Source organism: Mixophyes fleayi, chromosome 4 (assembly GCF_038048845.1).
Source record: "Mixophyes fleayi isolate aMixFle1 chromosome 4, aMixFle1.hap1, whole genome shotgun sequence".
In the NCBI taxonomy this organism is placed as follows: Eukaryota; Metazoa; Chordata; class Amphibia; order Anura; family Limnodynastidae; genus Mixophyes; species Mixophyes fleayi.
In genome coordinates, this window is record NC_134405.1 from 340,149,608 (window position 1) to 340,173,414 (window position 23,807).

At 44.5% G+C, this 23,807-nt stretch overlaps 1 protein-coding gene across 5 annotated transcripts in view; it reads right to left on the reverse strand.

Annotated features, from left to right (window-relative positions):
* The window catches only part of HIPK2 (homeodomain interacting protein kinase 2), a 45,566-nt gene that overhangs the window by 12,021 nt on the left and 9,738 nt on the right, over positions 1 to 23,807 (reverse strand). For 2 of the 5 annotated variants that reach the window (XM_075210643.1, XM_075210646.1), the window contains exons 2-9: positions 10,030 to 11,101; positions 5,129 to 5,252; positions 3,649 to 3,768; positions 2,273 to 2,359; positions 1,743 to 1,927; positions 1,052 to 1,214; positions 840 to 966; positions 216 to 433 (exon numbers count right to left, since the gene is read on the reverse strand). In XM_075210643.1, coding sequence (XP_075066744.1) covers positions 216 to 433; positions 840 to 966; positions 1,052 to 1,214; positions 1,743 to 1,927; positions 2,273 to 2,359; positions 3,649 to 3,768; positions 5,129 to 5,252; positions 10,030 to 11,099 — 2,094 coding nt within the window. In that variant the 5' untranslated portion in view covers positions 11,100 to 11,101. The remainder of the gene's footprint in view (positions 1 to 215; positions 434 to 839; positions 967 to 1,051; positions 1,215 to 1,742; positions 1,928 to 2,272; positions 2,360 to 3,648; positions 3,769 to 5,128; positions 5,253 to 10,029; positions 11,102 to 23,807) is intronic. The other 3 variants (XM_075210649.1, XM_075210648.1, XM_075210647.1) reach the window with 2 other exon arrangements.

Consider the following 23,807-nt stretch of genomic DNA (forward strand, 5'->3'; position numbering starts at 1 on the left):
GATATTTATTTTACATTTCAGTAAGACACATGGGCACTAATTATTATGCAGAAAGAATCTATGGTTTTTTTCCTTCACAATATTAAATGTTAATCTTCCCCTGCCATGGAGCAGTGCCCCCTGCAGGCCAAGATTAAAACTGTAGACTGTACTTTTGGTGCGCTGGAAATATACAGAGATACAGGCGGAGACTTGTCCCTATCTTTCCTCCGTACCTGAGTCAGGAGGCCCGACTGGATCTGCAGAGCTTGGGCGCCCGCCGTCTGGGTAACCAGCGGGACTGCGTTGTCCATGCGCACAGAGTAGCCGCCGTGTTTGGAAGGAGAATTCTGAAGACCTGAGGAGACGCGTGACAGTGAGTGCTGGTCACGTCCTATCACACCAAGGGTTCCTGTGTATGGTACCATTGTATGAACAAGAGATCCCAAGCTACCTATTAAATAAGGAATTGGTCAACAGCTGTCTCACATCCAATAGGGAATTTAAAAAAAAAAAAGGTCATGTGACAGCTTAGGACCAATTTTATTGGTCAATATTTACAAACCAGCTATGAACCACTAACTTCAAAGTGGAAACCTGGAGCGAAACCTCCAAAATATGGAGAATATAAATAGATTGTATAGACACTTGTTCTTCACTTTGCAATATTTTCAATTGTTCTAGTTAACCCAGTCTCACAAGTCAGAGTATCGCCATATTTTGGACTACAAAAAAACCTTGGGCTCATAGCATATGAGTGTATCGTTGCAAACGTGGAGCGTAGACCGAACATCTCACTGGAGTGTACTCCCATTGAGCACATTTCTCCAGAGAGATCCGTGTGTAGTTGGGTTCCTCACCTTGGAAGGCTGGAGGGCAGACAATCAGAGCCTGCTGGAAGGGGTCAGGCCGAGCGCAGATCTGCGTAGCCCCAGTTTGTAGAGGTAAGCTCCTCTGGGCGACAGCCGCCATGGAGGCTGCGGAGGACTGGCAGAAAGCAACAAGTGATCAGAGAGGTATGAACACCAAGAACAACGTGATACGTACGGGGTGGGTGTTGTGGGGTCCTCACCTGGCTATGCACAGTGTTCAGCTGGTTGTTGAAGGTCATGGTGAGGTTGGTGGAAGTACTGGGGGCGACGTGCGTGATGAAGGGGGTCTTGCTGTGGTTCACAGTGTCGTACATATTCACCCGCCTCTTGCAGATCTCCATGTTTTGGAAACAAGACTTTACACTGTGGAGAGAGATAGGGGTGGGGGGGGAGCAACAGGGGGCAAAGCGATACAGAGAGGGAGAAATAGGTGACATGGAGAAGGATGGATGGAGTTTAGGATGGAGAAGAAGATGGGAAAGAAAGATGGAAAAAAGACACAACATTACTGAATGAACACAAAATTGTATGAGGAAGAAGAAAGTTAAGAGAGAGCTTTCAAAAGATAGGAAAATGTTCCACCCCAGACCAAGAAAACGTATAGGATCCCCATTCTACTTAGACCCTATCCCACTAACAGTTAAAAAAAGAAATATATATGTGTAGCCCCATCCACAATTATATCAGCTCACCCCAAGCATCCAAATCTTACCAATAAAATTACATTTTGGGTCCCCCATCCTTTCAATAGCCCTGTGACGTAAACATTGATCTACAACGTGAACTCAATTTGCCCGAGCCCCTAAGTTCCTCCCACTTTTTGCCTGTATCCCTATATTCCTCCCACTATTCCCCTGAGTGCCCCTCCGATGCACCAGAATAGATCCATACTGTGAGCTGTGTGGGAAATCCAAGAGGTGGGTCATGGTGACAAATGGATGATTGAGAGTCTCGATGGGCGTTATTCTCTTGTCCGCATCTATGGTCAACATTTTTTTGAGCAGGTCGATGAATTCTCTCCTGTCCGCTTTTTCCACAAGCATGTCACTGCCTTCCAGGTCCGAAGTCATATTCACCTGCCGAGAGACCGATAGGACATCTATCCTTAGCGGCGCATTCTGAGATAGCCTAAACAAGACCATAAGCCCCCAGGTATCTCATTATTCACCCACCCCCAATGTTTCCTGTACGACCTTTGGGTCAAATCTTTGACCCACCACTCTGGACAACCAGAGGTTGAAGATCTAAAGCCACGTGATGCCCCACAAAGAGTCCGCCAAGCACTCAACAGCACCGAACATAACGTTCTTCAAGTGTGACTAGGTGGAAGAAAGCCTCTTTGTAGCAGCTCCACACAGAGCACAGATGAAATGTTTAGGATGTGCCTACGTAACCCAACCATTGTTCCTCAGGGGTAGTACCTGAGCCATGTCATCCAAGCAGTTGAAGATGTATTTCCTGGCTTCCTTGGACTTAATACCAGTCTCAGATTCATGATTATCAGGCGTCTGAATCAAAGAAAAAAAAATAATAATCGTTACATAAAAAAAATAAATGCTGGGTAGTGAAAATCTAAATTCCTCCATGTGTCCTGTAAGCCCCTAAAAATATTGTATCGAAGGGTGAACCCTGGAATGTCAGGTTACTTAGAAATTCATTGCCATATTCCTGTAACTCTCTCTCTCGAATCAATGACTTGGACCAACAAGCAAAACCCTGGAGACTCTCCTTATCGGACGTCGGAGCCATGAGCTCTGGAGCCAGTATGCCCTGGACCCTCTCTGCACCCCCTTGTGTATTTTAAATCACACATAGACATTTCTTTTCAAAATAGAAATTTAAATTAAGCTCTCTGGATTTTACAAACTATGGGTGCCAGACACAGACATAATCAGTCTGCTACACAGACACAGGCTCACAGCTCTCAGCATGTCGTGCCTTTTGTTTTTCATAGGATTTCTGCTTTAATTGCCAGGTGAATAATGGACATTTCAGGGATCTCAGCATTTACTAGCAGATTATAACATGTGACACAGTGGAGGCAGCCAGCTTGTCTGCTGAACTACCATTTATATAAGAAGGCAGCCAAACATTGCACTAGTAACCAGTGACATCACTGAGAGTGCAGCCTATCCAATCACTAGGAACCAGTGACATCACTGAGAGTGCAGCCTATCCAGTCACTAGGAACCAGTGACATCACTGAGAGTGCAGCCTATCCAGTCACTAGGAACCAGTGACATCACTGAGAGTGCAGCCTATCCAGTCACTAGGAACCAGTGACATCACTGAGAGTGCAGCCTATGCAGTCACTAGGAACCAGTGACATCACTGAGAGTGCAGCCTATCCAGTCACTAGGAACCAGTGACATCACTGAGAGTGCAGCCTATGCAGTCACTAGGAACCAGTGACATCACTGAGAGTACAGCCTATCCAGTCACTAGGAACCAGTGACATCACAGAGAGTGCAGCCTATGCAGTCACTAGGAACCAGTGACATCACTGAGAGTGCAGCCTATCCAGTCACTAGGAACCAGTGACATCACTGAGAGTGCAGCCTATCCAGTCACTAGGAACCAGTGACATCACAGAGAATGCAGCCTATCCAGTCACTAGGAACCAGTGACATCACTGAGAGTGCAGCCTATCCAGTCACTAGGTATCAGTGACATCACAGAGAATGCAGCCTATCCAGTCACTAGGAACCAGTGACATCACTGAGAGTGCAGCCTATCCAGTCACTAGGAATTAGTTTAGCCCACACAATATTGCTGTTTCCATTGAAACTCTTCCCACCTTCAGTCTCCAGAGAGGATAAGGAGAGTCTCCGTCCCGATTAAAGAACCTGGTGGTCTTTGTCCCGGAGCTGAGAAGATATTCCGCCGGCAGCCCCTGTGTCTGGGAGATGTATCTGATCTGTGAGGAAGGAGATAGAACTAATTATTTCACAAAAAGGAGAGAAATTTCCCTTGTAAATTACTAACATCCGGCCAGGTGTCAGACCTGGGTCTCCTAACAGAACATTGCACACACCAGTTATACAACTATGTCAGGATCCCTATATCCTCGTTATGACAGCACAGACGGGACCGTTGTGTGAGCTGCATTGTTAAAAAGTTGCATTTGATACATTTTCCATAGGATACAACAGATGTTTCATCATCTTTGGGAATATAAAATTATCACAACAGACAAAGAACAGTAGATAAATAAACCTTTTAAAACTATATATTATATATAATATACACACATTTATATATATACACACACACACACACATTAATATATATATATATATACACATACATATATACATACACATATATACACACATAGCCCCTCCCCTCCTACAGTTTGGGCCCCACCCCCTTCCCTGTTCAAATTATACTGCTTGCTACAACCTCATTTATTTCTTAAATTGATCATGACAACGAGTCCATGTTGTATGTGTATTTAAATAATGTTACTATGTTGGCAACGGTGCGCTTATAAATGCACGGTGACTACAGATTATCGGCACCACTTGAGCGCCCATAAAAACTCCTTGTGAAGGGGAAAAAAAGGGCTCTGTGGCTCCCCCAAACCATAAATCCCCCCCCTTCCCCCCGAATATTCTTCATATAGGCGTAATTCAGGGAGAATTTTGTTTTGAGCCCCCTGATTCGCCCACTAGAAAATGTCTATTGCCACGGCATAAGGGGAAATGGGCTCCTTTAGGGCTGACGTGGAAATAAGAGGGTGGTAGATAAACACACAGAGAGTGAATATATTCTCACACGACTGGTTAACACGATCTGGAGCTGAGAGAGGACTATGATGTTTTCTATGGACAACCAGACAGTACATTACGGGGCTGTGATTGGACAGTTCTGTCACATGGTTGGCTGGAAGGAGAACGGATCTAAAACTTGACAGACGACTCCATCATCTGATTATTCAAAGAATAGATGGCATCTGCATTACTATGTATGCGTGCCATGGAGGACAACATGACAACAAGGGGTTTCATTCAGTCAGAATACAACCACGTATGTTCATCTATCCCCATCTACACGGAACCCTCTCATCCCCTCCTTGTAGATCTATTCCCCTCTTCCAGGATGACCCAATGACGTATTGAAAAGGTGCCATTAATTCTTCTTGCACTGAAAGAAGGGCGAGGATTGTGGATCATATGTAATAGAGAGTGGGGACTCCAGCACAAACACATGAATCCACCACATGCCATGTACATACATGCACAGACAACACGCTTACCTGACACAGCACAACCCACCTGGTCATATTCAGAGGCCCCGGGGTACAGGGGCCAACCTAAAAACAGCTCAGCAATCACACATCCCAAAGACCACATGTCAATGGCTTCGCAGAACGGTAATCCCAAAATAATCTCTGGAGCCCTGCAAAGTTCAGAGACAGAAAGAGAGCGATGAGAGACAGACGGAGGGAGAGAGACAGACGGAGGGAGAGAGACAGACGGAGGGAGAGAGACAGACGGAGGGAGAGAGAGAAAGAGCGAGAGAGAAAAAGAGACAGAAAGAAGAGAGAGAGCAGAAGAGTTATACGTTAAATACTGTTCTTTAGTGTAAATCATATATGCGGTAATAAAATGACGGGTATGAATGTTAGTAGACAACTTTATTTATTTTTCAGGGTATTTTAGAGGTGTAACAAAGGCTTCAAAAAGCCATTCCGAGTCCTCCTCCCAGGTAACCCCAGGGGGGTAAATGTATCAAGCTGAGAGTGTTCCGGCGGGTTTGAAAAGTGGAGATGTTGCCTATAGCAACCAATCAGATTCTAGCTGTCATTTTATAATGTATAAACTCCAACCTAGATATTAGTTGGCGATACACTGCACCAGCCTAGAGTACCCTGAATTATACACTGTAAGACCCTACAAAATATCCATCATTACTAGGGAAGGGGATTCTTTACCTGAAGAGCTTGCAATCTAAATGCAAAACATAATTTTATTTTGGAGCGCTCTATCCGTTACTGGACATTGTTACAAAACCAAATTGAATCTCTCACTTTGAACTCAGGGAAGTAACTTGTTATCTACCAAACCTATATACTAATCAATACATGTTATTATATATCTTTCGTGTAATATCTCCGTCTATCCATCTATATCATATTACTGCATTATTTGCACATTTCCAAACTATCCAAAAAGCTCAGGAACCCTCACCTCCTAATTCTCATTTGTTATACCCCTGTCCATCGAGAATCACTCTATTAAAATCTCCAAGAATTAAATACCCCCCAGATAGCTGGTGCTCCCTGGAGGATTTAGTTTGTAATGCTGGTGAGGAAAATGAAAATGGATATTGTTACCATATGGGAGAGTTCAAAGCCCCTCACCCAGTATTTATAAACCACCAAGGTGGAAATGTGAAGCAGTTTAGAATAACTGTACAGCTGTAGTTAGACAGATATTGTTCTCAGAGAACCCATAATAGACACAATGTTGCAAAAACAGAACTGAACAATTTATTTCAGACGGCTTTTCTCACGATACATAAACTAATAACGAAAGTAAAACAGTCTTAATGTTACACACTTTGCTACTAACAAGAAAATGTATTCACTGATCAGACCAGGGACTAGAAATGTGGGATGAACATTCACAGAAATTAGGATGCATGCATTAAGCAACCTCTGAAGGAATTTCGGAGAAAAAAGCTGTTCTAACATGCAAGAAAAATACAAGATAGTACTATTTATGATCCTCTTTATTCTTTTATGTTTCTTATGAGAGTATCTGTAGAGAACAGATCTATATCCAAAAATTAGAAGTGCCATTGTTTAAGCAACATGGCACCTGGTATAAATGTACACACGATACAAATGTGCATTTTTACTAAGTAAAGAGTACATGATAAAATATTTTGACGTAAGATAATATTTAGCAGGCTGGAGAGGTCTAAAGAAATAAGGAATGTTTTGGCGCTCCGCTAACAACGTACAACCGAGAGATAGAAAACTGTTGTGTCCTAAAGTCGGATGATCGTATAGTTATCTGTCTGGTATAAGTTCTGCACTTTTAAACTTAAAATAAAAAAAAGCCACACTATCTGCACCGCTTACAGACTAAGTTATTTCGGATTTCATTAGCCCAGCGACCAATATGACTTATACAGGTATGGCTATGACACGATTTACGGGATGAATGTCATTGAAGGTGGTACCTCATGCAAGCAGCCATTTTGCCATAGACGCCCGTTTATTGTCTTAAAGTCACTTGCACCTGTAATCTCACTAGATATAACAACGCATTGTATTCATCTAACATGTATTTGCTTTGAGAATTCTAACTTAGACCCTAACAAATACAGAGGAGTGATCAATGTACAACACACACTCTGCAAGACGGCGGCCATGACACCTCAGGGGTGGCAGCCAATCAAATAGATTGTATAGGGCAAGGTCTATCCAACTAAGAATCAACCTCTTCTCCTCTCAAACGTCGTTTAGTTTATGTAGAGGAAGGGTTAGAATATCACAGACTGAGGTGCAGATCCCATGGTTTAATTTGGCGGTAACTGGAAGGTGTTTACACAGTATTGAGGTGAAAATGGTGGGGTGACAGTACAGCAGGCCTCAATGTGGTAGTTTGGGGGGTGTTAATGACAGAGGGTGTATGAAGGGTTTATTGTGGTGGGTAGAAGGGGGGTAATAAACTGCCATGGAGAGAAAGGGCCTCAACGAGTGCGAAGTCTGCGGTTCAGTCTGAATTCAGGAATTTGCAGTTTGCGTAGTGTTAATAATAGTTAAGGGAAAAATACGTTTCCCTTTTCTGTGTGAGAACTCTCCCTGACCTTCTCCCTAACCACAAACCCAGCGGAGAGAGGAGGGGGCTACAGGGAGATCAGTAGTATACCACTCCATCTCCACTGTTACCGGGGGGCTCAAAGTGGGGGCGTCATTTCCCAGCTGCACACCAGACTCTCAGCCTTAGAATTCCTTTGCAGTCTAATCTACCAGACAGAACTTTATCAGTTAACAAGTTTCTACAACCTGTTTAGGGAAATTGAATAAATAACATTTAAAATGACATATACCAGTGGTTTATGATCATTTGCTGAAGTGTCCCACAAATTTGTGTCAGTCTACTTTGGGTCTATAGCTATTGATAGCAGAGGATGGTGGGAGTTGTAAGTACTACTCTAGTCACCCCAATTACAGAACCATTATTGGAGCCTTCAGATTACTGCGGCAGACTTATATCTGCAGATAAGAGAGTGAATTAGTATGTACAGTATATATATATATATATATATATATATATATATATATACACATAAATACAGTATATTTGTATGATCCTTGGAGTGGGCTTCACTAAGTCTCTTCCGACTAATAAAAATGTGGTTATGTTATTACCAAAGAGTCATTTGAGTGAATTGAAAAATCAGTTGTTAATTTCAGGGCTTGTAAACATATACTGTAACATTTTCATTTTTTTTTTATAAAGCAATAATTATCAATTTAAAAGTAAGAAATTAAAGGAATAATGCAAATTCTAAAGTCTGAGCAGTTTGCACAGTTTTGAGAACCATATTTGTTTTTCATGGTAAAAGGGGGGGGTGGGTTTGTCATTAATGTTTTTCCACAAGAAGACAGCCCCCCCCCTTCCCCCCAGGGCCAGCGCACAGTGTGTGGTCCCACCCGCTGTCCTCGCTGTGGGTCTGACACTCGGGAAATTTCCAATATTAGATAAATGTGAGCCGGGCACAGAGACAGAGAGATGATAATGAGAGACGAAGGGAAAGGGAGGATGGGGTCTTGGAGGGGAGGGGGGGGGGGGGGTAGCAGGCAGGATTGAGGCTCTTAATAACCTAATTAGGGCCTACGCCGGTCTGTGCAGACTATTGCCATGACCGACTCTCCAATACATAACAGGTTACAATATCTCAATTTAATCTTCTTCTCTTTTCTTTGCGTGTACTTAATAAATGTTAGAATCACAGAGACGGTTGGTGATATCAGGTGTTTTTCATACGTTTGTTGTAACTGCCGTTTGGGCTAAGAGCTCCATCATAGAACACTTTCCTGACAATCGCAATAGACAAATACTGCGCGTGCCTAATCCGTCACAGGGGTCAAACACACACAGGATTTTGGGGGCTGCACAAGTGAACAGATGCAGCAGTCTGCCTGTATAAGGTATGTGCATCATACAACGCAAAATTCTCAACGGTGGCAAAAGTGGGAATGACCTATTCCTAGGTACAGACAGACCCCACATATTATCATCGTTTATTTGTATAGAACCACCCTATGCAGCACATTGTCAAACCTCACTTAAGAAAATGAAAACCTAATTTTTACAGAGCGCCAGAAAAGGTATAGCAAATTAATATTATATTTATTCACACAACCTACATGCTTGGTTGACAAAGCATGTCTACAGATTGTCTACAGGCTTCCGATACCAACAGTCAGCTACTAAGAGAATGAGAATAAAAAAGCTACAGGCTGGCGGATCATTATAAAAGTTGTAGGTCATTTATAGCTGCCTGCAGTGGGCCAGGGGCGGCAGCCGCTGCAGCGGGCCAGGGGCGGCAGCCGCTCCAGCGGGCCAGGGGCGGCAGCCGCTCCAGCGGGCCAGGGGCGGCAGCGGGCCAGGGGAGGCAGCCTCTGCAGCGGGCCAGGGGCACAGCCCCTGCAGCCAGCCGTCCAAGTGGTGTCAGGCGCTAGCATCACATATTCCAAGTTCTTCTAACTCATCCACTGAATCATAAAACCAATTTTGATTTTAAAATAAAATGTCTTATTCTGAAAGTTGCCAGTTTAAAGAAATGGAAAGAGGAGGATATTTACAGCTGATACATTCTATAATTTCTTCTCTTTGCCAGTTAATATATTTTGTCAAAACAAAGACTACAAGATACTGTAGCTTAACTTAAATTTACTGTTATTTGCCCCCCAAGATGAGTAAAAATACTTTTTGCTCTCTCTCAGCCCAATGTTTTAGAACATTTTCTTTTTCAGATTCCTCATGGTTGCGACCTGGTTAGACTTCCCGTATCCCATCTACAACTGTCTACAAGCACCGACTGCTCAGTAAAAGTAACAGAAAGCAGAGGGGGATTAGTAGAATGATTAGTTGTAAGCAGTGAGGACTATCCCCGGTCCAGGTTGTGGGGTATATCTCCCATGACCACGTCTCACCTGTAATATCTGGACTGCAGGTAGGTAGAACACACGGCTTTGGAGACATGGCTTGCGGAACCAAAGTCTATGACCTTGACTCTATACGGCTGCCTGGAAGGATCAACCAGCATGATGTTCTCTGGTTTCAAGTCCGCGTGAATGAGACCCAAACTCTTCAACTTCATGAGAGCGGTGCCCACCTGCTGCAGGACAGGTCGGATGTACTTGAGCGGCAATGGGCTGAACTTGTTCTGCTTCAAGAAGTCATACAGGTTCTGCTCCAGCATCTCAAAGACCAAGCAGGTGTGGTTCTTGTGCTGGAAGCACTCGTAAGCTCTTACGAAGTTGTAGTCATCCGCGCTCTCCGTGCTCAGCCGCGCCAGTATACTCACTTCAATCTGCCCCTGTCTGGCATAAGAAGGGTGGTTCTTCAAGATCTTGATGGCTACTATCTCATTGGTGCCCCTTTTCCAGCATTTGACCACCTGCCCAAAGGTTCCTCTACCCAGGAACTCCAACACTTCGTAGGTGTTTGTCATGGAGCACAAGACCTCATGTTGCACCAGTTGGTAGTCTCCTTCACTGTTTGAGCCGCTGTTCTTGGAGGTGGCTGTGGAGGTGGTGGCAGCGGTGATCCCGCTAGCATTGTTCTGGGTCATGGGGGGATGCTCGTCCACAATCTGCACGCTGCCATTATCCAGCTCCTCACACTTTCTCTTCAAGCCGCACTTCTGGTAGGTATCCAGAAGGCTAACAGTACTGCGACGCATCAGGTTGCTTTGGGGGCCGCCGAGCGTTTGACCGCTCGCCGCTGCCGAAGACCCGCTACTGGATGAGGTCACCACGATGTGACCAACGCTGGTGGGAAAGATGACGGCCTGCTCGTAAGGTGCTTGAAGGAGTGAGGCATGGGTGAGCACCGGCTGACTGGACGTGGAGCTGCTCTTGCCTGGGTTATAGACCTTACTGTGGCAACCGTAACCGGTCATATCCCAGATAGAGCTGGTTTCCAACTTTAGCTTCTTCGCACTACAGAAGGCGGTCAACGGGAGGCCGTGGGAGGAGAACATCTGCAGGGGAGAGGCCATACCTGGAAAGAAAACGAGAAGGAATTAATGTTTTAATGCACTCAAAATATAAACTATATAACCCAAGACTGAAGAATGATTTAAAAAAAAAACAAAAAAACATTTAATAGTTTTACAGTAGGAACAGTCATTAATTTGTAATTTCGTTATTCTACATTTCTAATTACCAATACAAACACTAGCAACTCATGCTGTGATGAAATTATGGGCGAGAGAAAGCAAATAATGGGACTGGACTGAATTGGTGAGCTCTCCAAGCAGATCTCCTAGCACCAGCAAAAAACGAAGTGAAGTCCCAGAATAAGAATGTTTTTTATACATTCACCCATTAATAATAGTCAAAAAAAAATAAAAATATTGGGTTAGTGTCCCTTTAAAGTGCAGTCAAAGGTTCATTTAATATTGTCCAAAATCAACATAAGAGCCATCCATGATTTCTCCCACTCACTCAAACAAACAGTAACATGGATCACATATTCAGACACTTCCTCACAAAGCCCTTTCATAGTTTGGTTTCCACCAACACCTCCAGGCCTCACTGACATCTCCATCAGTTGGACCACATACTATCCAGATCTTCAAACCTGTCTCTCTGCATGTGAGCTATCATCCTCCTAGACCACCCAAGTAATTCCTTGAACATTTCTCAGCCTGGTTGTGTCACTTATTATCCTATGACATCCCCACCATCAACTTGGTAGATTTTTACAACCTAACTTATGATCCACCGTCTCCTGCACCCAAATCCCTCTCTTTGCCTCTCTTCTGCTCATGACGATGGCCTCTCACTTTTTCTGGTCTTCTGCAGACATTTTCCCTTTCCCCCTCTCAGAACATCACCTGGTATCTCTCTTCCATCACATTCATCTCTTTGTACACCAACCCCTCAGACCATCGTCACTGCTCAAAACATTCCTTCTTACTACCAAGACAATATATCAATTAACAAATGTAATTCTCTTCCCTGAGTAACAACTTGCTCAATTCCCATCCTGCGCTCTCTGGCACCTTCTTTTCATTTGATCCGACAAAGGACAACGAAGTCTCCACCATATTCTCCTCCCGCTTTACTACCCGTCCAATAGATACTAGCGCCTCACAAATCAGTAGTTTGTCGTCTCCTGTGCACGTCACAGACTTTACTAAAATACGTAATCTCTCCCTCTAAACTGGTATCTTTCCAACATTATTCTATCAATGTTACGTCCTATTTGGATTTCCGTATCGGTTTCATGCGCAAAGTGCCCAAACTTTATGTATCTTCTCCAGATATCTCATCGTCGGTGGTGGCCCACGTTACTGAAAGTCTTTCTGCCACCTCGTTTTGGATGTCCTCTTGCCTACTCAAAGTAAATATTTCAAAAACAGAGCTAATAATATTCCCTCTAGTCAGCAAAAAAATATCTGAAACTTTATTTTTGTTGCCTACACAACAATAACCTCTACCCCTCCAAGGGAAAGACCTCGTGGGTTATTGCCTTGACTCAGAACAGTCTTTTGCTTTCCATATGGAACCTGTATCCTAATCCTGTTACCTACATCTGACAAACATATCGCACAGAAGACAATTCTTTCTTTCATTCGTGCCCTCATCATCTCCCACATTGACTATTGCGATTCTCTCTTTACTGGTTTTCCCCCAGACTCTCAGCCCTACAATCTACTTTGAATGCAGCATCTAGACTTACTTTCCTCAACAAATGTTCTTCTACTTTGGTTAGACCATTCTCTATACCATTTGTTCTACAAAAAACAAGTACTTCTACTAACATGCAAAGCTATTAAAAAAAACAACAACCTGCATCAACCTACATCAAGTCCTTGATCTCAAAATATCTGCCAACTGAGCCCTTTCACTGTATACATTTCCGGTTGCAGGAATTTTGGGGGGGGATGCACCACTTTGTGGAATTCCCACCCTCATTCAACAAGACTTTCCCATAGCCTCCAAACCTTCAAGCGTCCCCTGAAATCTCATCTCTTTAGGCAGCTTATCAAATTCCCCTGCACCTACCCATTGTCCTATAGATAGTAGCTGGTTTGTGCAATCTTTTTGTCTCTTTGGTAGTACCCAGTCTTGTTTAATTACTATGTTTGTTCCCAACTGTAAAGTTCCGCGGAGCATATTGACGCCATATAAATAATTTTTGCTGATCATATCAATAATAACGAGCGCCAAGTAGGCGTGACAGGGCGTATGACAATGCTGATATTTATCGTCACGCCCCTGCTCACTCGCTGAGGTGTGTAGGAACGATTTGCATCATCGCGCTATGTCCACGCCCACCTGGCAGGAGCCTGTGAGATCTTACCCCAATATTGGAGTCTCCCTGACATTCCAGAAGAGCAGGCAACTAAGAGTTAAGCAGGTGAATTATTCATGAAACGACTTAGTACATTTTAAGAATTTCCCCACAAAATTTTACCATATTTTTTATTTTTTTATTTACCTAAAAACGAATTACAAAGATTGCCAATAATAACTAGAATGGTGTTATTATATTTACATATATTTCCACAGGCTCGTCAGGATTGTCTTCAATATTAATAAGTATAGTTGAGGGGAACAGACAAGAGGGACTTGAAGATTTGAACAAGCTGGGTGGGGTTTGTTTCTTAAGTATAAAGTACAAAATAAGAAAAAGTGGAAAAGTTTCTGCCCTTGGAATAATCTTACAAAAGAAGAATTATTGCCAGGGATGAATTTATCATCTAAAAGAATAACTTGTAATACATATCTGCCTTGGAATGGAAGTGTAAATGTTAGAAGCGTTTTATTTTAGTTTATACGTAACTGCAAAACAGTGTTCAGGCAGGATAGACATTCCTGTACTATAATACACATCGGGACGTGTTTACTGAACTTAGTTGCTAATTTTGGGGGCTTTGCAATACTCTTATCTTCATAATTTAATATATAAAGAAATAAAGAATACTGAGACTGGCATTCATTACACATATGATGAGTATCGATACGGTACAGCTGGCCAATACTCCAAAAATATATCTAAAATATATTTTAAGATTTGTCTCTAACACCTGTCCCTAGAAATTATATGTAAAATGAACCTGTCCCTAATAATTAGGCACGCTTGACAAATAGGACATACCAGTCAGTTGTACAAATGAACAGAAGAGCCCGTTACAAAGAACCGGAGCCAGGCTTTACTGACACTAATTAATACAATTAGCCTACATCATAGGGACGATGTGTCATTGTCAGTATCCTGGAACCACTGAATTAGAAGGGGGGTAAGCCATGGCTTTATTTAAAAAGCTTTTGCTTAGAAGAACCAGGCTTACAATGCACCATTTTCATGATAAAGTGGCCAGTAGGGGGAGCTGAAATCCTATTGACACCTCTACTTTATGTGTTTCAATGATCATTTACACAATTTTACTAAGTAGGTTACAGTTTCCCTGTATGACAATTACCCTGTTACCCCAGCAACTGTGGGAACTGGTGGTTAGAGAAATGTACAAGATTTATAGTTTATCATTGGTTTGAAGTTCAGCCCAGTCTGCCTTTATATCCCTGGATAAAATACTAAAACACGTCAGGGTCTTCAGTAGCCTCCGAGATATATGACAATAAGCAAGATGGCGGACAAGGAGGAAGATGCCAGGGTCCTTTAGAATCACTTTCAGGAGGTACTTGTGTCAGGCAATGTTTACTGGAAGGAATCCTGCCCCTCACAGCGCCGCTTTGTGTGAGAACAAAGCCTCACGTCTCCCGTCTTGCCCACAAAGCTCCCTCTCAGGCAGACATTTATATCGGTGGACGGGTCACATGACCAGCGTCTGGCTTCCCCAACTGGGTCTCATTGTCCTCTCGAGCGCGGCTGAAATTTAACCCACTCATTTAAAGTCCAGTCATAACACGCTGCTGCCTGGCAGACACATAGCCGACAACTGTCCCTCATTCCCATGGGCAGTCCCAGCTTTTAAAACTTTGTCCGTTGTTGTTTTTTTTTTTTAATATTGATCAACCGCAAAATAAAATTCCTGTTTTCTGCGCGACAGGTGTAATTTTTATCACCTACCCTAATTATCTTGCCTTTGTAAATTAGTATATATTGAAGAAAAGAATTTAAAAAAGGAAAAAAAAAAAAAAAAAAAGATGTTATGATGAAACTCTGTAAACTTGAGATGCTGGGTATTGTAGTCCTCCAAGGTCTTCGTCGTGACAGTTTTATGAATGATACGATAAGCAGCAGAGGGAACACGGTCATAAACTCTTTGGTGACTATAAAACACATTGGAGGTTATGCTATAAAAATAAAGACCTCGATCGGGGATCCGGGAGCTTGTATGATCTCACAGGAGTACTCCCTGACATTCGGAGCGTCCTGGACTTTCCGGGAGAGTAGGCAAGAAAGGACAATAGTACATTTTAAAGTTGCACTACCTTCTTTTCTCTGTCATCTATGCTGGGGGCTACCTCGGGGTACAGGAGGGCTCATGTTTGAAACTTATAAACAGTCAATTTGAAGTCCCGCCCCCTTCTATACCCCATGTACCAACGGACAGTTTTTTTTGCCATGAGAATTGGGAACATCATTTTTCTGTGCTGCATCCGCAGTAAAATGATTTGTTTCATTTTAGTGCTCTGAAAGAACGCCGAACGGGTAAGGGGTTATCCGAACCAATCTCCAGTCTCCGCTATTTGTACTTGGTTCCCAGAGGGGTCGTCCGCCCAGCTGACACAAACAGTGGCCAGCGACCTACTGCTAGCAATCGATGAGAATGACAATCTTACTGCGCACTCTGAGAGCCGCAACAGCTAGCACAAGAGCCCCAGTCTAACCTTATACAAGGTGGGGTGTGCTGCGCTTAACGCCGTCCCAAATGGACGATCGGAGCCAGATGCCCAATGTCCGGCTAGCAAGGTAGGGGACTACAGTCCACACACGTCTGGGGCGAATGCAAGAGATGTTTCAGGAAAAGGCCTGGGGGAAGTCGCTAACTTTATCCCATACTTGCCAACTCTCCCTGAATGTCAGGGAGACTCCCTGAAATATGGGTGATCTCCCTCACCAGGGCCATCTTTTCCATTGGGCATGATGGGCAGCTGCCCGGGGGCCCCACGGGCAATGGGCCCCCATAGGCACGGCTCTTAATGAGAATAAATAATCCTGCAAATGAGAAAAACCTGCAAAAAAAAACTACAAGGGTCACTGAGCAAGTACATCTATCTATCTCTATCTTTATATATCTATATCTGTATCTGTATACATCTATATATCTATATCTAGGGGCCCCGATGCACTGCTTTGCCAGGGGGCCCATAATGTTGTTAAGATGGCCTTGTCCCTCACTCCCTGAAGAGTCTGGCATTCTCCCTGATGCTGAGCCAGCACAAGACGTGGTTGGCTTCGCCATCTGTGGCATGATGACACAGTTCAGAAATTGTGTCCTATGTCCATGTATTGATGCCTATGGAGGTGGCCATTTTCATGGAGACCAAGATTTAATCAAAAGACTGACAGGTAAGACAACATGACTTCAGTAATGGAGACAGAAATGTAAAAGACACTTCAGTCTCTAGAGATTCATTAGCTGCTTTTCTTTAAGGCATAGTTGCCTACTCTCCCGGAATATCCGGGAGACTCCCGCATTTTCTGGGAGACCTCCCGGGAGAGAAGGGCCACCTCCTGGTTCTCGCCCCCACAATAGATAAGTGGCGGGGGCGGGGCTTAATGAGGCAAATATTGCGTCATCTTAGCCCCCACCCTCTGCTGTAATTGGCCAAAAATACGACGACCGTTTAGGGGGCGGAGCCAACATCATGCAATTCATCAAGCCCCGCCCCCGCACTCCCACCTCCTCCCGGGATCTCCCTGAAGCCAACGACAAGTTGGCAAGTATGGTTTATCCAACACTGAACTGACGCGACTCGCTGTGCGCCCATAAGAGAGAGGTGATCCCTCATTTATTGTTGTTCTTCCTCAGAGAGGTTCAGGAATCACCTTTAGCTAAAATCATTGGCTGACCCTACCGCTCACTAGAGGAAGCTTTGGAACGTCCGCGAGGTAGCGGTGTTCCCAAAATGGATGAAAGAGAAAAAAAAAAAAAAAAAAGAGGATTTTTGTACTTACGCTAAATCCTCCTCTCTGATGCCACACACAAATAAATATATATATATATACAAACACACATATAATGTTGTGTGTATACACAGATATACATTGTATAGACACAATGGTATGTTATATATACACACACCCCCAGCTACAACTATAACTAATATACACACATCTTTGCTTTATGTCAATATTACTCAGTGTAATTAGAGAATCTACATTTAGACGGATGATTACAGCGTGAAATCATCCTTCTGACAAAACCTCCTAAGACCAGTCCGTCTTCTACAGACACTGGAGGACTGTGTGTACCATGTAATGTAGCTGCCCGATTGTCCTGTACACAGGGCTGGTGATGTCACAATGATGTCACACTGAGTCAGCGCCCGTGACTCACAGGGACGGGAGGACGAGGGATTTGGCAACAGCTGAGACCAGATGACTCCTCGGCCAGGCCCGTCGCAGATGGACGGCTGACCAGTAACTCTTAATGTGCCAAAGTAAAAGTACAATAATAATAGCACTAAAATATACCTGGTTTATGATTCATGGAAAATACTAGTTATATGTGCATGAAATTATTGCTTAAATATTCCATGTACCCAGTCTTTCCTCCCCTAGAATTATTTGAAGGGACATTGCACCGAACAATTATTTCTACTGAAAAGAAATGTCTGATGTCTTGTTTATAACTCTGGTTCAAATCCGGACGGGATTCTGTATCTTGTGTGAAATAGCCGTGCGTATGTTCTTAAACGCTCCTTACGCCAATGAACGCAATTGCATGAAATTCACGTCCAAAATCAACTGACACTTACATACAATTTAACGGATACAACGGGCGGGAAGGTGCGTATGAACGTAGGTAATGTACAGTGACGACGTGCCAATGTAGCTGCGGCTGATTCAACTCCTGGGTTCCTCGTACGTATTATTATTATTAATTTTTATTTATAAGGCGCCACTAGGTGTCCGTAGCGCCGTACAGGGACAAACGAAATTACAATACGAGGTGAGACAGCACAGTACAGTAAACAATAAGCACAGTAACTCAGTGAGCTCAAAGCACAGCAAGGGCGGGGGAGGGGAGAGGGGAAGGTCTTCGTACGGACGGAGCCCAAGAGGGAGGGCACGGATAATAGGGAGACCCCCGGGGGGGAGAGGAGGGAGGGGACAGGGGGAAGAGGGTCCTCGAGGAGGACGACCAGGTTGCTGGAGAGCAGAGTTAACAGTGGTGAGACAGGAGGAGGGGTGACCCTGCTCAAAGGAGCGTACAATCTAAGGGGTAAGGTAGACAGACAGAAAGACACGGGGGAGAGAGGGAGGAATGGAGGATAGGGGAAGGGGAATGAAGGGGAAGAGGCAGAAGAAAAGGAAGGTAATTAGGTGGGAGACTGGAAGGCTTTACGAAAAAGGTGGGTTTTTAAAGCCCGTTTGAAACTGGACAGATTAGGGGAAGTTCTGATGGAGGGAGGGAGCTTGTTCCAGTGGAGGGGGGCAGCGCGGGCAAAGTCTTGGATACGCGCATGGGAGGAGGTGATCAGGGGAGAAGAGAAGCGACGGTCATTGGCAGATTGGAGAGGGCGGGAAGGAGCATGAATAGAGAGGAGGGAGGAGATGTAGGGTGCAGTGGAGTTGGCGAGGGCCTTGTATGTAAGAGTGAGGAACTTAAAGAGGATTCTGAAGGGGAAGGGGAGCCAGTGAAGGGATTGGTAGAGGGGGGAGACCGACGAGGAGCGGCGAGAAAGGAAGATGAGCCTAGCGGCTGCGTTAAGAACAGATCGAAGGGGAGCAAGATGAGATTGGGGGAGGCCAGTGAGGAGGAGGTTACAGTAGTCCAAGCGGGAGATGATCAGAGAGTGAATAAGACATTTGGTGGCATCTTGGGAGAGAAAGGGCCGGATGCGAGCGATGTTACGCAGCTGGAAGCGGCAGGATTTAGCAAGAGAGAGAATGTGGGGGCCAAAGGAGAGAGAGGAGTCGAGGGTGACACCAAGGCAGCAAAGTTGGGGGACAGGGGAGATAGAGGTGTTGTCGACAGTGATAGAGAGATCAGGAGGGGGCGGGGTGTGAGACGGAGGAAAGACTATGAGTTCAGTTTTGGCGAGGTTAAGTTTGAGGAATCGAGAGGACATCCAGGAGGAGATGGCAGAGAGGCAGGCGGACACCCTAGAGAGGAGGGAGGGAGAGAGATCAGGAGAGGAGAGGTATAGTTGAGTGTCGTCGGCGTAGAGGTGGTAGTTAAGGCCGTAGGAGCTGATGAGTTCACCCAGGGAAGAGGTGTATAAAGAGAAGAGCAAGGGTCCCAGAACAGAGCCCTGAGGGACCCCGACTGGAAGGGTGGATGGGGGGGAGAGAGACCCAGAGGTGGTGACGGAGAAGGAACGGTCAGCAAGGTAAGAGGTGAACCAGGACAAGACTGAGCCGGAGAGACCAAAGGACTGAAGGGTGTGGAGGAGGAGGGGGTGGTCGACAGTGTCGAAGGCTGCAGAGAGATCGAGGAGGATGAGAACGGAGAAGTGGCCCCTGGCTTTAGCAGAGAGGAGATCATTGGTGACTTTAGCCAGGGCAGTTTCAGTGGAGTGAAGGGGGCGGAAGCCAGACTGGAGAGGATCAAGGAGGGAATGCTCGGAAAGGTAGGAGGAGAGACGGCTGCAGACAAGCCTTTCAAGAATTTTGGAGGCAAAGGGGAGGAGAGATATGGGGCGATAGTTGGAGGGAGAAGTGGGGTCAAGATTGGGTTTCTTAAGAATGGGGGATATGAGAGCATGTTTGAATGAGAAGGGGAAGATGCCGGTGGAGAGGGAAAGATTAAAGAGGTGGGTGAGGTGGGAGCAGGTGGTGGGGGAAAGGGAGCGAAGAAGGTGGGAGGGAATGGGATCCAGGGGACAGGTAGAGGGGGGAGAGGATGAGATGAGAGAATGGACTTCCTCACCCGTGGTGGGGCGGAAGGAGTAGAGGGGAAGGTGGTTAGGGGGGGAGGGCGGAGGAGAGGGGGGGGGGAGGACGAGAGAGAGGAGGAGGAGATTTCAAGTCGGATGGCCTCAATTTTAGAGGAGAAAAAGGAGGCGAAGTCGGAGGCAGTCAGGGAGGAGGGGGTGGGGCCAGGAGAGTGCTGAAAGTGGCGAAGAGGCGGCGGGGGTTAGAGGATTGGGACGAGATGAGGGATTTAAAGAAAGATTGTTTAGCGAGTGAGAGGGCAGAGCAGTAGGATGAAAGGATGAATTTAAAGTGGAGGAAGTCAGCCAGGGAGCGGGATTTTCTCCAGTGGCGTTCAGCGGTATGGGAGCATTTTTGGAGGAAGCGGGTGAATTTGGAGTGCCAGGGTTGGGGTTTGGAGCAGCGAGGGTGGACGGAGTGGGCTGGGGCGTCCGCATCCAGAGCAGAGGTGAGGGTGAGATTGTAGAGGGAGACCGCCTTATTGGGGCAGGCCAGGGAGGAAAGGGGAGAAAGGAGGGTATCGAGAGAGGAGGACAGAGTGGACGGGTACGTACTCATTTTTTAAGCAGCTTCGTTTGCACCAACTACAGAGCAGGTGCAAGTTATGACTGATCGCAATGACTGACACGGCATATTCTGTGTATTAAAAACTACACGTATGTGAGCCACTAAAACATTTGAATGCAAGTAAGAGAGAGACTATAAAAACACATTTTATGTACAGTAACATGAAAAACCTCCTGATTTATGTATTCAACGTAAAAAAAAAAATGTTTTTTTTTTTATAACACGTTTGTATTAATGATTATAGTATTATGAGTTGTTAATTTATTTCATCTTTGCCTGCCTTGACTTTATATTGAATATATACATATGCTTACCCTGCACCGTGTTCTCTGTTAGCAAATGGTAAATGTTTAAGCGGACCGCACCTGTACCGAGATTCAAAACGAAACGCGCTGGTATTTGAATCTGAGTTCTGTGCTCTCTTTTAAAACCACGAGTTACGTTCGGGTATGAACCTGGCCCTACGTGTCTGATAGTTATTTGGAATGACAACATGTCAAGCAGTGTATAGGTTTCCCGGAGTACGTCACGCCACAAATAGAGACTACTGATGAAGCGACAGAGGGCGGTCACATTAGATCTGGTCACAGGACTGACGGGAAGAGAGAGACAAGATGTTACTGTATCACCTTCATGGATTAATAGAGGACTGAGCTGACACTAGAGGCCAAACAGACAGTACAAAGCTCAACTTTCCCATGATCGGACTTACTACCCGAGTAAGAAAGAAACCCACAAGCCTCACCCTAAATACACTCCCCCTATTTAACATTCCACGCCCACTGCGCAGCAACTCCACCCACTACTTAGCATAACCATCCGTACTACTTTCTCGTAGCGCAGTTGGCGTGCCACAATTTGCTCACCTTCCTTAATGGTACAGTCCTGGCACTTCTCGTACGCTGCGATTTCCCAGATATGTCGGCTAATCATAGACCCAACTGAGGCGAACCACAGGGTGTACGGGGGTAATAACATCCTCTCACCCTATTTGGGGGTGACAGGTTTGCCCGGCTGAGTAAAAACACTGACAGAATCAATACCAAATTGCATTACTCTGTCCATAGGGCTACTTCAGCGTATGCGTTAGACGCAGGGATGTACTGTACAAACCTAATGAGGACAGACATATAAACCAAGACCGACAAAATAAATCCACGTATCCGGCCTCAGGGGGCATTCGGCTGAACTTTTCACAGGGCCCCCGAGGGGACAGACGAAATGTTATTTTCACGTTTGATTCACAGAAACTTGGAAGACAGAAAATTGGGAGAACTAGTGATTCATTGCTCTTTCCTCCTAAATAAATGTATCAAGTCAGTATAGTTTCTACTGAAGAAATGTCATTTCTTTAGTGCAGTAAAAGGAAAATTGCATTTAAAAGGAAGAGGTTATATATTCATAAGAGATATGAGGAGCAGACGCGCAGCTGTGCTCTAGTAAGAAGTGGCTGCTGGTGTCAATTGTTTCCTAGATGCTTCCTGGGAATTTAGATGGAAAAATGCTGCAAGTTTATAAAACATTTAGGGGCTGATTCATATCTTGGTGTAAATCCGCCCGTATTCCACGCAGGTCTCAAGGCGCATTTCAATCTGAATCTGGGTATAAGAACGCCCTGTCTACACGTGCATATGTGCATTATAAAGTCAGAAATATTCTATAAAATAAATAAGCAACTCATAATACCATCATCATTAATAAAGAAAATGTTGTTTATATTAAAAAAATCTCTTTAAGTCAAATATATAAATCAGGATGTTCTTAATATGTACTGCATACAATGGGTCTGATTCATTAAGGAAAGGAAAGCAAAAAAAAAGGAGTAACTTTGCACCTTGGCAAAACCATGTTGTATTGGAGTGGGAGGTAAATTTAAAGTGTGGGGACAGATTTATATTTGGGGTAGGACACGTCCTTGATCAACTTTACATGTCAGTGTAAAAATAAAGCTATCAAGTATCTGTGTGCTACATGAACAAACAGCCAGTATTTAACTTATGTGCAAAATAATAAACTGATTTGCACCCCTGGTATTGTAACATGGTTTTGCCAAGGTGCAAAGTTACTCCTTTTTCTGCCTTACTTTCTTCCTTAATGAATCAGGCCCAATGTGTTTATATCATCCACCTCACAGGATTTGTAGAGAGGGGTTTCCACACCACGCCGCCAGTGGGCGTGACCAGCATGCATGGGGGCGTGGCTATAATTTTAGGGAGTGCTTGGCTGCTCTCCAACTCTTCTTATCCCTATAATATACATGGGCAATGCTGCGTGCACTACTGTTAGGTGGATGCAGCTCTCCCTTTTCAAGCAGAGCCCTGTGAAGCGGGGGCAGGGTCCAGCCACCTCAATTATACAGTGCCCCAGGCTTGGAGGGGGGTTTTTCAGGCACTAGGAAACCCCCCCCCCCTCGGTTTGCCTATGAATCTTCCTTGCATACACATGTTCTGTCTCAGCTAGTGGCACACATACGTGTACTTATTAATACAAAGACTATAATGTGTCAGTCATCACTATTAGTCGGCGCTTAGACCTCCCTGTAGCTGGTGCAAATGATACGGCTAAACCAGAAACCCAGGAACTGAATCAGCTGCATGTGTGTTGCCACGCCCTTACTGTAAATTGCCTAAAATTCATCCACCCCTTTCTACACCCATTCCACACTTCTTAGGCAGTTAAAGTGTCAGTTGTGCATGAATCACATACATTGGTGTAAATCCTGTTCTGACGATCGGCAGGCAGATTGGCCACTAGCTCATCGCTATCACTAGATAATCATTTTGACCTCTTAAGGAAACTCTGTTTCTCCAAATAATTACTGGCAGAAGCTTGTTTAACTTTCAGTGGAAATATTGCTGAGTAAATATACAATGCACAAGTGATGTTAATATAAAGTCCTGTAAATAATATATGTATAAGCAGCGAGTTATAATGTCAATAATTAAGTGATTCTTCTTTATTATAAGATATAAAGCACCCCTGCTATAATTTATTACACACGTTAGAAGAAGTCATTTTTTTGTGACTTGTATAAAAGTTCTGAGCCTAAAGGCTCTTATATTGTATTATCCCATCTTGGTATCTGACCTGCTATAATTTACACGTCCTCGTTCAACTC